Source organism: Phlebotomus papatasi, chromosome 2 (assembly GCF_024763615.1).
Source record: "Phlebotomus papatasi isolate M1 chromosome 2, Ppap_2.1, whole genome shotgun sequence".
NCBI classification, from domain to species: Eukaryota; Metazoa; Arthropoda; class Insecta; order Diptera; family Psychodidae; genus Phlebotomus; species Phlebotomus papatasi.
In genome coordinates this window covers 51,559,152-51,573,187 of record NC_077223.1, presented here as the reverse complement: position 1 = coordinate 51,573,187, position 14,036 = coordinate 51,559,152, and the positions used below count along the sequence as shown (strand labels likewise).

General features: G+C 37.9%; 1 protein-coding gene across 3 annotated transcripts in view; it reads left to right on the top strand.

The window, feature by feature from the left end:
• The window catches only part of LOC129801450 (PAS domain-containing serine/threonine-protein kinase), a 40,567-nt gene that overhangs the window by 1,657 nt on the left and 24,874 nt on the right, over nucleotides 1–14,036 (top strand). Inside the window, exons 2-4 of one of the 3 annotated variants that reach the window (XM_055846516.1) lie at nucleotides 11,562–11,802; nucleotides 12,109–12,193; nucleotides 12,279–12,352. In XM_055846516.1, the coding sequence (XP_055702491.1) occupies nucleotides 11,795–11,802; nucleotides 12,109–12,193; nucleotides 12,279–12,352 (167 nt within the window). In that variant the 5' untranslated portion in view covers nucleotides 11,562–11,794. The other 2 variants (XM_055846518.1, XM_055846517.1) reach the window with 2 other exon arrangements.

Genomic DNA, 14,036 nt, shown 5'->3' with positions numbered 1-14,036 from the left:
CTTTGTTTCCTGGACAGATCATCCTGGATGTGATACATGTATGCAAGTTCAAAGAAAAGTCGTGTTTCACCAATGGTTTCCTTCTACTAAATTTTTCCCTACGGGGTTGTCATTTATCTCACTACCCAAAATAGATAGCCCACTAAATCCCCAATAAAATGTACCATGTGCCATGCCTGACAAATCCTTTGTTTCCTGGACAGATCATCCTGGATGTGATACATGTATGCAAGTTCAAAGAAAAGTCGTGTTTCACCAATGGTTTCCTTCTACTAAATTTTTCCCTACGGGGTTGCCATTTATCTCACTACCCAAAATAGATAGCCCACTAAATCCCCAATAAAATGTACCAAGTGCCATGCCTGACAAATCCTTTGTTTCTGGACAGATCATCCTGAATGTGAAGCCTGTATGCAAAAATCGAGAAAAATGTGTGTTTCATTAACAATCATCACTTCAGAATATTTCTTACGGGGTTTATGTTTGTATACGAACTCAGAATTAATAGCTCATGTCATTCCCAATATTATCTCTTATATAATTGTGTGGCAGATTTTCTATTCCTGGAACAGATATCCATATCTTTCAGTCATTTAGGCAAAATTCTAATAAGATCAGGCTCTATGAAAAGCGGCAATTGCAGAGATCATAATTAGAAACAAGGGTGGATTAACAAACATGAAATATTGGAAACTACTACAGGGGATCGAGAAAAAATTTCAAATCGACTCAGGATGTAATCTCTAAAAAAAAAAAACAAAACAAAACAAAAAAATGAAATATTTTTTTATCGTATCTATATTTTATACCAAAATATTATCAGAACGTTACATTTATCACCATCCCAATAGCACCATCCCAATAGAGGGCAAAGCAGGTGCCCTTGTCATGTACATAGTGACTGGTCAGAGCAATTCCTGCTCCAAGGAGAACTTGAGCTCCCACGATTGCGTTTCATCTGTAGAAATCCTTAGCGTACATATGCATAAGTCCCCCTTTGCCCCTCGAACAGTCACTCTCTCAACCTGTGAGTTCTGCTATTACACTAAGAACACTGACTCCCATCACGAGAGTCTAGCCGTGGCAGCGATAACTGAGTCTTCCAGACGCATGGCTGCATGCATGCCCACAGCACATGCTTCCTGCCCGGAATACAAATGGCAAAAGCCACAGATTTTCTTCTTGTAGAAGTTTCTGGCCAGGGTCTGTAGACAATGGAGAGTGTATATTTTGGTGTAGTAATCGATGACATCGTTTTTCGTGACGGTAACTGTGGTCTTGGGCCCTTTTCGAGATTGTGCAACTTGAACTATATGATCTCAAAGGATGCCTCAGTAGACAGGGAGGCCTTGGGAATGCCCGGAAAGTTGAATTTCAGAATCTTGAGAAGACATCCTTAATTGATTCTTCTAGCACAATTTTGAAACATACTGAGTCACACAGATGCCAATAACACTGGATTTATTGGGAAAATTGAGGTAAAAATCGCTGGGAAAATTAACACTCTCTTGTGCTGCTGGTGGTTGAGGAATGCAGGATTCGTTGGTAGAACGCTTTTTAGCTCTTCGTCTTACTTTTTTTCCTTGTACACAAAATTAAGGTTAGGGAGTTAGTGCGCGAAATATTGTGTGAGAGAGAAGTCAATTGGGACAATCGGGAAAGTCTATTTGCACTCTTTTTTTAAGCGGGAATATTAGGAAACGCTGGTTTGACATTCCAAAAAGCGTAAAGCTGGCTATACATTAGACATAATTTATTGAAATATTTCTTTTCAATGTCAAATATTGACAAGGATTGCCTCCACATTGCAAAGATTTATTGACATAAATGTTTCCATATTGAAGAAAATTGCCCAGTGTGTAGGCAAATATTGAAATATTTGTTTCAATATGGAACATTTTATTCAATATTTTATTTCATTATTTTGAATGGCTACAAACTAGGCCAAATCATTTCAATAAAAAATTTCAAAGTCACATTGAAATAAAATTTCAAAGAAATTCTAAATATCAAATTGATATTTCCTTCAATATTTTTTAATGGTCAGGAATCTTCGTCCTTCAGAACATCACAGAACTGCTCGATTTCCCTTGTTCATGAATGAAAACACATCCAAGATCAAAATCCAAGTCAAGACACATCTCTCCTGCTTTCTCCAGAAAATCCCAGATTCTTGGAATTTGGTTATATATTTTGTTCAATCTCCTCAAGAACCCAACTTGGTCAGCACTAATCACCTGCTTCCTTCGGAAAATCTCAGAACTTCTGGGATTTTCTTGAATATTATGCTCAAAACACTTCAGATACCTTCTGTGGTCAGAAGATTTCTGGAGCTTCCTCCTGGAAATCCCAGATCTTCTGGGATTTTCTTGTATATTATGCCCAGAACACTTCAGTTACCTTCTGTGGTCAGAGGATTCCTGGAGCTTCCTCCAGAAATCCCAGATCTTCTGGGATTTTCTTGAATATTATGCTCAAAACACTTCAGATACCTTCTGTGGTCAGAGTATTCCTGGAGCTTCCTCCTGGAAATCCCAGATCTTCTGAGATTTTCTTGAATATTATGACAAAAACATCCCAGATACCACCGTTGGCCAGAGGATTCCTCATCCCTTCTCCAAGAAATCACGGATCTTTGGGGTTTTTTTTTCTATATCTTGTGAAGAACCTCCAGAGTACTCAAGTTACAAAGATGAAAATATAAATTGGCCGGTAAAAAAATTGGTTAGCAAAAAAATTTAATATGGTGAGTAAAAAATAAAAAATGGTTAATTATCAAAATGGAAATGAGCAATGGAAATTAAAAAGTAGTCAGTAAAAAAGAAAAAATTGATTACCAAAAAACTCAAAATGAGCACTATAAAATAAAATGTTTACAATAAAATAAAAATTGGACAAATAAAAATTTCCTGTAGATTTTCGCGGACCGCTGAATTTTTCGCGGATTTTCGCAAACTTCGAAATATTTTGTGTGTTTTCACGCACTGTATTTTCTTTTCTTGCAGTTTCACCTAATTTTCCTCACTTCCAAGTGTAATTTTGCACATCTCAAGCCTGAAGAAGGCCCTAAACAGATGTAAAGTTTGAGGCCCCTATCTCTCATAGTTACCGAGATAATCGACTTTAAAGTTTTTCTGACACTTTTATGAATAGTTTGTCCAATTTTCCTCATTTCCAAATGAAATTTTGCACATCTCGATCCTGAAGAAGGCTCTAAACAGATGTAAAGTTTGAGGCCCCTATCTCTCATAGTTTCCGAGATAATCGACTTTAAAAATTTTCTGAGACTTTTATGCATTTCTCGTCCATTTTTATCCTTAATAACAATAATAAAATACAATAATCGCACCTCCATAAGCTGATCGAGGCTTAAAACTGGATAAAGTGTTTGTTTACCAACTTATGTTTTTTACTGACCACTTCTTATTTTTACTCAACACATTTTAACTTTCGCTGACACCTATTTTTAATTTAGTGCTAAACACTTTGCAATTTTTTACTGATCATTTGGAATATTTCTACTGATGGATTGGAAGTTTTTACTGAGCAAACTTAACTTTTTACTGACCAAATTTTACTATTTGCATACAAAATTTTCCGTTTTAACTTACAAAATTGCATGTTTTTGCTGATCATTTCAAATTTTTCCCGATCAAATTACTCGTTTTTACTGACCACTTTGAACATATTACAGATCATTATGTTACCCTATTTTCAACAGTTTAAATGCCAAATTAAAACAAATATATCATTGAAGATCTGGGATTTCCAGGAGGAAGCTCCAGGAATACTCTGACCACAGAAGGTACCTGAAGTGTTTTGAGCATAATATACAAGAAAATGCCAGAAGATCTGGGATTTCCTGGAGGAAGTTCCAGGAATCCTCTGACCAACGGTGGTATCTGGGATGTTTTTGTCATAATATTCAAGAAAATCCCAGAAGATCTGGGATTTCCAGGAGGAAGCTCCAGAAATCTTCTGACCACAGAAGGTATCTGAAGTGTTCTGGGCATAATATACAAGAAAATCCCAGAAGATCTGGGATTTCCTGGAGGAAGCTCCAGAAATCTTCTGACCACAGAAGGTATCTGAAGTGTTCTGGGCATAATATTCAAGAAAATCCCAGAAGTTCTGAGATTTTCCGAAGGAAGCAGGTGATTAGTGCTGACCAAGTTGGGTTCTTGAGGAAATTGAACAAAATATATAACCAAATTCCAAGAATCTGGGATTTTCTGGAGAAAGCAGGAGAGATGTGTCTTGACTTGGATTTTGATCTTGGATGTGTTTTCATTCATGAACAAGGGAAATCGAGCAGTTCTGTGATGTTCTGAAGGACGAAGATTCCTGACCATTAAAAAATATTGAAGGAAATATCAATTTGATATTTAGAATTTCTTTGAAATTTTATTTCAATGTGACTTTGAAATTTTTTATTGAAATGATTTGGCCTAGTTTGTAGCCATTCAAAATAATGAAATAAAATATTGAATAAAATGTTCCATATTGAAACAAATATTTCAATATTTGCCTACACACTGGGCAATTTTCTTCAATATGGAAACATTTATGTCAATAAATCTTTGCAATGTGGAGGCAATCCTTGTCAATATTTGACATTGAAAAGAAATATTTCAATAAATTATGTCTAATGTATAGCCAGCTTTACGCTTTTTGGAATGTCAAACCAGCGTTTCCTAATATTCCCGCTTAAAAAAAGAGTGCAAATAGACTTTCCCGATTGTCCCAATTGACTTCTCTCTCACACAATATTTCGCGCACTAACTCCCTAACCTTAATTTTGTGTACAAGGAAAAAAAGTAAGACGAAGAGCTAAAAAGCGTTCTACCAACGAATCCTGCATTCCTCAACCACCAGCAGCACAAGAGAGTGTTAATTTTCCCAGCGATTTTTACCTCAATTTTCCCAATAAATCCAGTGTTATTGGCATCTGTGTGACTCAGTATGTTTCAAAATTGTGCTAGAAGAATCAATTAAGGATGTCTTCTCAAGATTCTGAAATTCAACTTTCCGGGCATTCCCAAGGCCTCCCTGTCTACTGAGGCATCCTTTGAGATCATATAGTTCAAGTTGCACAATCTCGAAAAGGGCCCAAGACCACAGTTACCGTCACGAAAAACGATGTCATCGATTACTACACCAAAATATACACTCTCCATTGTCTACAGACCCTGGCCAGAAACTTCTACAAGAAGAAAATCTGTGGCTTTTGCCATTTGTATTCCGGGCAGGAAGCATGTGCTGTGGGCATGCATGCAGCCATGCGTCTGGAAGACTCAGTTATCGCTGCCACGGCTAGACTCTCGTGATGGGAGTCAGTGTTCTTAGTGTAATAGCAGAACTCACAGGTTGAGAGAGTGACTGTTCGAGGGGCAAAGGGGGACTTATGCATATGTACGCTAAGGATTTCTACAGATGAAACGCAATCGTGGGAGCTCAAGTTCTCCTTGGAGCAGGAATTGCTCTGACCAGTCACTATGTACATGACAAGGGCACCTGCTTTGCCCTCTATTGGGATGGTGCTATTGGGATGGTGATAAATGTAACGTTCTGATAATATTTTGGTATAAAATATAGATACGATAAAAAAATATTTCATTTTTTTGTTTTGTTTTGTTTTTTTTTTTTTAGAGATTACATCCTGAGTCGATTTGAAATTTTTTCTCGATCCCCTGTAGTAGTTTCCAATATTTCATGTTTGTTAATCCACCCTTGTTTCTAATTATGATCTCTGCAATTGCCGCTTTTCATAGAGCCTGATCTTATTAGAATTTTGCCTAAATGACTGAAAGATATGGATATCTGTTCCAGGAATAGAAAATCTGCCACACAATTATATAAGAGATAATATTGGGAATGACATGAGCTATTAATTCTGAGTTCGTATACAAACATAAACCCCGTAAGAAATATTCTGAAGTGATGATTGTTAATGAAACACACATTTTTCTCGATTTTTGCATACAGGCTTCACATTCAGGATGATCTGTCCAGGAAACAAAGGATTTGTCAGGCATGGCACATGGTACATTTTATTGGGGATTTAGTGGGCTATCTATTTTGGGTAGTGAGATAAATGGCAACCCCGTAGGGAAAAATTTAGTAGAAGGAAACCATTGGTGAAACACGACTTTTCTTTGAACTTGCATACATGTATCACATCCAGGATGATCTGTCCAGGAAACAAAGGATTTGTCAGGCATGGCACATGGTACATTTTATTGGGGATTTAGTGGGCTATCTATTTTGGGTAGTGAGATAAATGACAACCCCGTAGGGAAAAATTTAGTAGAAGGAAACCATTGGTGAAACACGACTTTTCTTTGAACTTGCATACATGTATCACATCCAGGATGATCTGTCCAGGAAACAAAGGATTTGTCAGGCATGGCACATGGTACATTTTAATGGGGATTTAGTGGGCTATCTATTTTGGGTAGTGAGATAAATGACAACCCCGTAGGGAAAAATTTAGTAGAAGGAAACCATTGGTGAAACACGACTTTTCTTTGAACTTGCATACATGTATCACATCCAGGATGATCTGTCCAGGAAACAAAGGATTTGTCAGGCATGGCACATGGTACATTTTATTGGGGATTTAGTGGGCTATCTATTTTGGGTAGTGAGATAAATGACAACCCCGTAGGGAAAAATTTAGTAGAAGGAAACCATTGGTGAAACACGACTTTTCTTTGAACTTGCATACATGTATCACATCCAGGATGATCTGTCCAGGAAACAAAGGATTTGTCAGGCATGGCACATGGTACATTTTATTGGGGATTTAGTGGGCTATCTATTTTGGGTAGTGAGATAAATGACAACCCCGTAGGGAAAAATTTAGTAGAAGGAAACCATTGGTGAAACACGACTTTTCTTTGAACTTGCATACATGTATCACATCCAGGATGATCTGTCCAGGAAACAAAGGATTTGTCAGGCATGGCACATGGTACATTTTATTGGGGATTTAGTGGGCTATCTATTTTGGGTAGTGAGATAAATGGCAACCCCGTAGGGAAAAATTTAGTAGAAGGAAACCATTGGTGAAACACGACTTTTCTTTGAACTTGCATACATGTATCACATCCAGGATGATCTGTCCAGGAAACAAAGGATTTGTCAGGCATGGCACATGGTACATTTTATTGGGGATTTAGTGGGCTATCTATTTTGGGTAGTGAGATAAATGACAACCCCGTAGGGAAAAATTTAGTAGAAGGAAACCATTGGTGAAACACGACTTTTCTTTGAACTTGCATACATGTATCACATCCAGGATGATCTGTCCAGGAAACAAAGGATTTGTCAGGCATGGCACATGGTACATTTTATTGGGGATTTAGTGGGCTATCTATTTTGGGTAGTGAGATAAATGACAACCCCGTAGGGAAAAATTTAGTAGAAGGAAACCATTGGTGAAACACGACTTTTCTTTGAACTTGCATACATGTATCACATCCAGGATGATCTGTCCAGGAAACAAAGGATTTGTCAGGCATGGCACATGGTACATTTTATTGGGGATTTAGTGGGCTATCTATTTTGGGTAGTGAGATAAATGACAACCCCGTAGGGAAAAATTTAGTAGAAGGAAACCATTGGTGAAACACGACTTTTCTTTGAACTTGCATACATGTATCACATCCAGGATGATCTGTCCAGGAAACAAAGGATTTGTCAGGCATGGCACATGGTACATTTTATTGGGGATTTAGTGGGCTATCTATTTTGGGTAGTGAGATAAATGACAACCCCGTAGGGAAAAATTTAGTAGAAGGAAACCATTGGTGAAACACGACTTTTCTTTGAACTTGCATACATGTATCACATCCAGGATGATCTGTCCAGGAAACAAAGGATTTGTCAGGCATGGCACATGGTACATTTTATTGGGGATTTAGTGGGCTATCTATTTTGGGTAGTGAGATAAATGACAACCCCGTAGGGAAAAATTTAGTAGAAGGAAACCATTGGTGAAACACGACTTTTCTTTGAACTTGCATACATGTATCACATCCAGGATGATCTGTCCAGGAAACAAAGGATTTGTCAGGCATGGCACATGGTACATTTTATTGGGGATTTAGTGGGCTATCTATTTTGGGTAGTGAGATAAATGACAACCCCGTAGGGAAAAATTTAGTAGAAGGAAACCATTGGTGAAACACGACTTTTCTTTGAACTTGCATACATGTATCACATCCAGGATGATCTGTCCAGGAAACAAAGGATTTGTCAGGCATGGCACATGGTACATTTTATTGGGGATTTAGTGGGCTATCTATTTTGGGTAGTGAGATAAATGACAACCCCGTAGGGAAAAATTTAGTAGAAGGAAACCATTGGTGAAACACGACTTTTCTTTGAACTTGCATACATGTATCACATCCAGGATGATCTGTCCAGGAAACAAAGGATTTGTCAGGCATGGCACATGGTACATTTTATTGGGGATTTAGTGGGCTATCTATTTTGGGTAGTGAGATAAATGACAACCCCGTAGGGAAAAATTTAGTAGAAGGAAACCATTGGTGAAACACGACTTTTCTTTGAACTTGCATACATGTATCACATCCAGGATGATCTGTCCAGGAAACAAAGGATTTGTCAGGCATGGCACATGGTACATTTTATTGGGGATTTAGTGGGCTATCTATTTTGGGTAGTGAGATAAATGACAACCCCGTAGGGAAAAATTTAGTAGAAGGAAACCATTGGTGAAACACGACTTTTCTTTGAACTTGCATACATGTATCACATCCAGGATGATCTGTCCAGGAAACAAAGGATTTGTCAGGCATGGCACATGGTACATTTTATTGGGGATTTAGTGGGCTATCTATTTTGGGTAGTGAGATAAATGACAACCCCGTAGGGAAAAATTTAGTAGAAGGAAACCATTGGTGAAACACGACTTTTCTTTGAACTTGCATACATGTATCACATCCAGGATGATCTGTCCAGGAAACAAAGGATTTGTCAGGCATGGCACATGGTACATTTTATTGGGGATTTAGTGGGCTATCTATTTTGGGTAGTGAGATAAATGACAACCCCGTAGGGAAAAATTTAGTAGAAGGAAACCATTGGTGAAACACGACTTTTCTTTGAACTTGCATACATGTATCACATCCAGGATGATCTGTCCAGGAAACAAAGGATTTGTCAGGCATGGCACATGGTACATTTTATTGGGGATTTAGTGGGCTATCTATTTTGGGTAGTGAGATAAATGGCAACCCCGTAGGGAAAAATTTAGTAGAAGGAAACCATTGGTGAAACACGACTTTTCTTTGAACTTGCATACATGTATCACATCCAGGATGATCTGTCCAGGAAACAAAGGATTTGTCAGGCATGGCACATGGTACATTTTATTGGGGATTTAGTGGGCTATCTATTTTGGGTAGTGAGATAAATGACAACCCCGTAGGGAAAAATTTAGTAGAAGGAAACCATTGGTGAAACACGACTTTTCTTTGAACTTGCATACATGTATCACATCCAGGATGATCTGTCCAGGAAACAAAGGATTTGTCAGGCATGGCACATGGTACATTTTATTGGGGATTTAGTGGGCTATCTATTTTGGGTAGTGAGATAAATGACAACCCCGTAGGGAAAAATTTAGTAGAAGGAAACCATTGGTGAAACACGACTTTTCTTTGAACTTGCATACATGTATCACATCCAGGATGATCTGTCCAGGAAACAAAGGATTTGTCAGGCATGGCACATGGTACATTTTATTGGGGATTTAGTGGGCTATCTATTTTGGGTAGTGAGATAAATGACAACCCCGTAGGGAAAAATTTAGTAGAAGGAAACCATTGGTGAAACACGACTTTTCTTTGAACTTGCATACATGTATCACATCCAGGATGATCTGTCCAGGAAACAAAGGATTTGTCAGGCATGGCACATGGTACATTTTATTGGGGATTTAGTGGGCTATCTATTTTGGGTAGTGAGATAAATGACAACCCCGTAGGGAAAAATTTAGTAGAAGGAAACCATTGGTGAAACACGACTTTTCTTTGAACTTGCATACATGTATCACATCCAGGATGATCTGTCCAGGAAACAAAGGATTTGTCAGGCATGGCACATGGTACATTTTATTGGGGATTTAGTGGGCTATCTATTTTGGGTAGTGAGATAAATGGCAACCCCGTAGGGAAAAATTTAGTAGAAGGAAACCATTGGTGAAACACGACTTTTCTTTGAACTTGCATACATGTATCACATCCAGGATGATCTGTCCAGGAAACAAAGGATTTGTCAGGCATGGCACATGGTACATTTTATTGGGGATTTAGTGGGCTATCTATTTTGGGTAGTGAGATAAATGACAACCCCGTAGGGAAAAATTTAGTAGAAGGAAACCATTGGTGAAACACGACTTTTCTTTGAACTTGCATACATGTATCACATCCAGGATGATCTGTCCAGGAAACAAAGGATTTGTCAGGCATGGCACATGGTACATTTTATTGGGGATTTAGTGGGCTATCTATTTTGGGTAGTGAGATAAATGACAACCCCGTAGGGAAAAATTTAGTAGAAGGAAACCATTGGTGAAACACGACTTTTCTTTGAACTTGCATACATGTATCACATCCAGGATGATCTGTCCAGGAAACAAAGGATTTGTCAGGCATGGCACATGGTACATTTTATTGGGGATTTAGTGGGCTATCTATTTTGGGTAGTGAGATAAATGACAACCCCGTAGGGAAAAATTTAGTAGAAGGAAACCATTGGTGAAACACGACTTTTCTTTGAACTTGCATACATGTATCACATCCAGGATGATCTGTCCAGGAAACAAAGGATTTGTCAGGCATGGCACATGGTACATTTTATTGGGGATTTAGTGGGCTATCTATTTTGGGTAGTGAGATAAATGACAACCCCGTAGGGAAAAATTTAGTAGAAGGAAACCATTGGTGAAACACGACTTTTCTTTGAACTTGCATACATGTATCACATCCAGGATGATCTGTCCAGGAAACAAAGGATTTGTCAGGCATGGCACATGGTACATTTTATTGGGGATTTAGTGGGCTATCTATTTTGGGTAGTGAGATAAATGGCAACCCCGTAGGGAAAAATTTAGTAGAAGGAAACCATTGGTGAAACACGACTTTTCTTTAAACTTGCATACATGTATCACATCCAGGATGATCAGTCCAGGAAACAAAGAGATTTGTTAGGGAAAATAAATCCTTTGAAATGGTTACTTACCAGAGAACTCGTTCAAAATTTTTTTATGTTCGTAAAGAATTTTCAGAGAGAAAAAGTTGGGAAATTGTACATATCAATTTCTTTTTAGCCAAGACACACACCATAATTTTCAATGAAAAACAGATTTTCCGCAATTTTCTTTTCATTATTATACAATTATTTCAATTTTTCTCAGTGTTTTTTAGCTGAGACACACAAAAAATATTTGAATTTGCAACGGTTTTTCTTAGCCAAGACACAAACCCGCGTTCGGCTGGCCTTCGGCCAGCTTCAGGGAGGTCTTCAGGGAGGTAATAAAAAAATATTTCTCAATCTGGAAGCAAATATCGTTAATTTTGAAATTGGGGTTGAAAAAATTTCAGAGAGTAGGCGCTGTAGTCGCTATTGCAGTTTTTGTTCGCGCTTTTTTGTGCAATGCTTCAGCAAAAAATTTTCATACCAAAAAAAGTGCTGTATTTGAGAATTTTCCAGTGAGTTTTTGGTTATTATAAAAGTATCCCATCTCTATCTACGTGTATCTGCAATGAATGAGTAAGTGGAAATTATTCAAGAGAGATATTCAATGATAGTTTCTGCGCTGTTAGAATCTTGCACGATAGGAAAATAAGGTTATGGCAATGGTGGATGTTTACAAAACATATTTTCACCCTTTTGCGCAAACTCTTGTGAGAAAATCGATTTTCCTACATTGCGATAGTGTTGTGCAAAAAATATACCATTTATTTCTGACACTCTTTATTCAATAATTCTCCGTACAAGTGTGAAAATTGTAAAATTTTGTGTTGTGTGGCCTCTTGAACAGTGAAGTTTTCATGGAGCTATCACGGTTTGTTGCAGATTCAGGGATTCTCCGGACGTGAAAAGCCCGGATCATCAAGTGCGAGACGGACCGCCCTTTGATGTGTCAAGTACTCCAGAATCGGTAAGTCCTTTCGTCCATTTAGGGGCATCCATTTGCCATTTGATAGTATTTTTGAGGATCTATTTTTTTGGGTTTTTTTTTTCAGACATTTCCGCAATTCTCAGACACATCCCCGCCCGTGAGGTACGACTGGTGCATCTCACCAATACGGGATTTAAGGTAAGTGTGGTATGATATGCAGAAATGGGAGTCACCTGAAAGGGATTAAAAACCTTTCCGGACAATCCAGACAGAGATTTATGATTATGAGGTGGTGGGAAAGTTTTATTGTCTCCAGACACACCGAGGCCAATTTGGGCCACCTGATAAACCTCCAGAGAGCCCCATACGAAATTGAGGTGCACGAGAAAGTGAGAAAATGAGAGAAATAAAAAAAACGGTGGATTAAACAGGCCAAAAGCGCAAACACTTCTCCGTGAAAGATAATAATAGAAATAGATTTTATATCCTCACACTCACTGCCACCGTGAGACCGTAAATGAAGCCCCCCACTTCATTTCCCACACTAGATATGAAAGAGAGTGGTGAATCATTTCGAGTTGAGTTGCTCACGGGAGTTGTGTCTTGTTTGTCCTTCTCCAGAGAGAGACGATCAATCGATTTCTTTTAGTGATACTTCTGCCCACCCACGAAATACCCTCATAATCCGTAGGAGGAATTCCTCACAGTAGTGGTACCCATAAGTCTACCCGAACAAGTGATTGATTTCTCGCGTAAAAACTCCCAAAAGACTCTTTTTATCTCCTGCTGATCGTAAAGTCACGAGCAGTTTGTGTGGCTGTTTATCTATTTTTGTGTTTCTCCTTCGACGGTGATAATTCTCAACAGTGAGTGCGTGTCCCCTTTTTCTGCCCAAAAAACCCATTGGATTTATCAAAATAGGAGCAAACAACAACGTAAAAATCTCAAAAAGTAAATCACATTTGAAAACAGTCTCGTGATTTCGCCTTTCATTTGGAAATTAATGACAAAAATATTAAATAAACAATTTAGGAGTTGTTTTTTGGCAAAGTGCTAGTAAACTTTTGAGGCTTAGTGGTTGCGCAAGTAAAATTACGATTCATAAAGATTATGATTCACCATCACACTTTTCAATAATACATAATGCTTCCTTGAGATGACCATGAAAATAATCTTACTCTTACCGTGAAGAAAAAGTTTACAAGTTTTCCTATTCTTCCCGAGATTAAACTCACTTAAATTAAGCATAAAACAAAAAATTGTAGGGGTAAGTTGGCCTTCTTTGGGCGACAATTTAAATTTAAGGATCATGGACAAATATAGGGGAAAGAGCGCTAATTTCGGACGACTCAAGTTTCGAACAAGTCATTTTTTTCAATAAATAATAATTTCAGTCGATAGTCGAATGCTTCAAATTTCCTGAAAAGAGTCATAGGTCAAAATCAAAACCGTCAAATCCATTAACAACATGATAAAAATTTGTTGTTTGAAGCTTAAGTCGTCCGAATGTAGCATGCTTTCCCCTACTTGTGCGGCTTCTAAAAAGCAAAAGCAGCCTTTTGCACATGCGTTTTTCTTAAATTGAAATAGGGTAAGTGTGTCAAATGCCGGCCAGCTTGCAATTTCGGCCATATTTTTTGTTCCTCGAATTTCTATGAATTTTTAGTTTGTGCATTCTCTTGAGATTGTACAATGCAAAAAAAATTAACAAAACATGTCGCTTCGACGAGCAAGATGATCTGAAAAAGACATTAAAAGATTTCTGGAAGGGCAAAGAACTATGAGAATAAGGTGGCCGAAATAAGCCACTAATGCTATGTCTACATTTTCATTCATTTTAAAATGTATTAAGAATGATTTTTTAGAGAAAATAAAGATGATA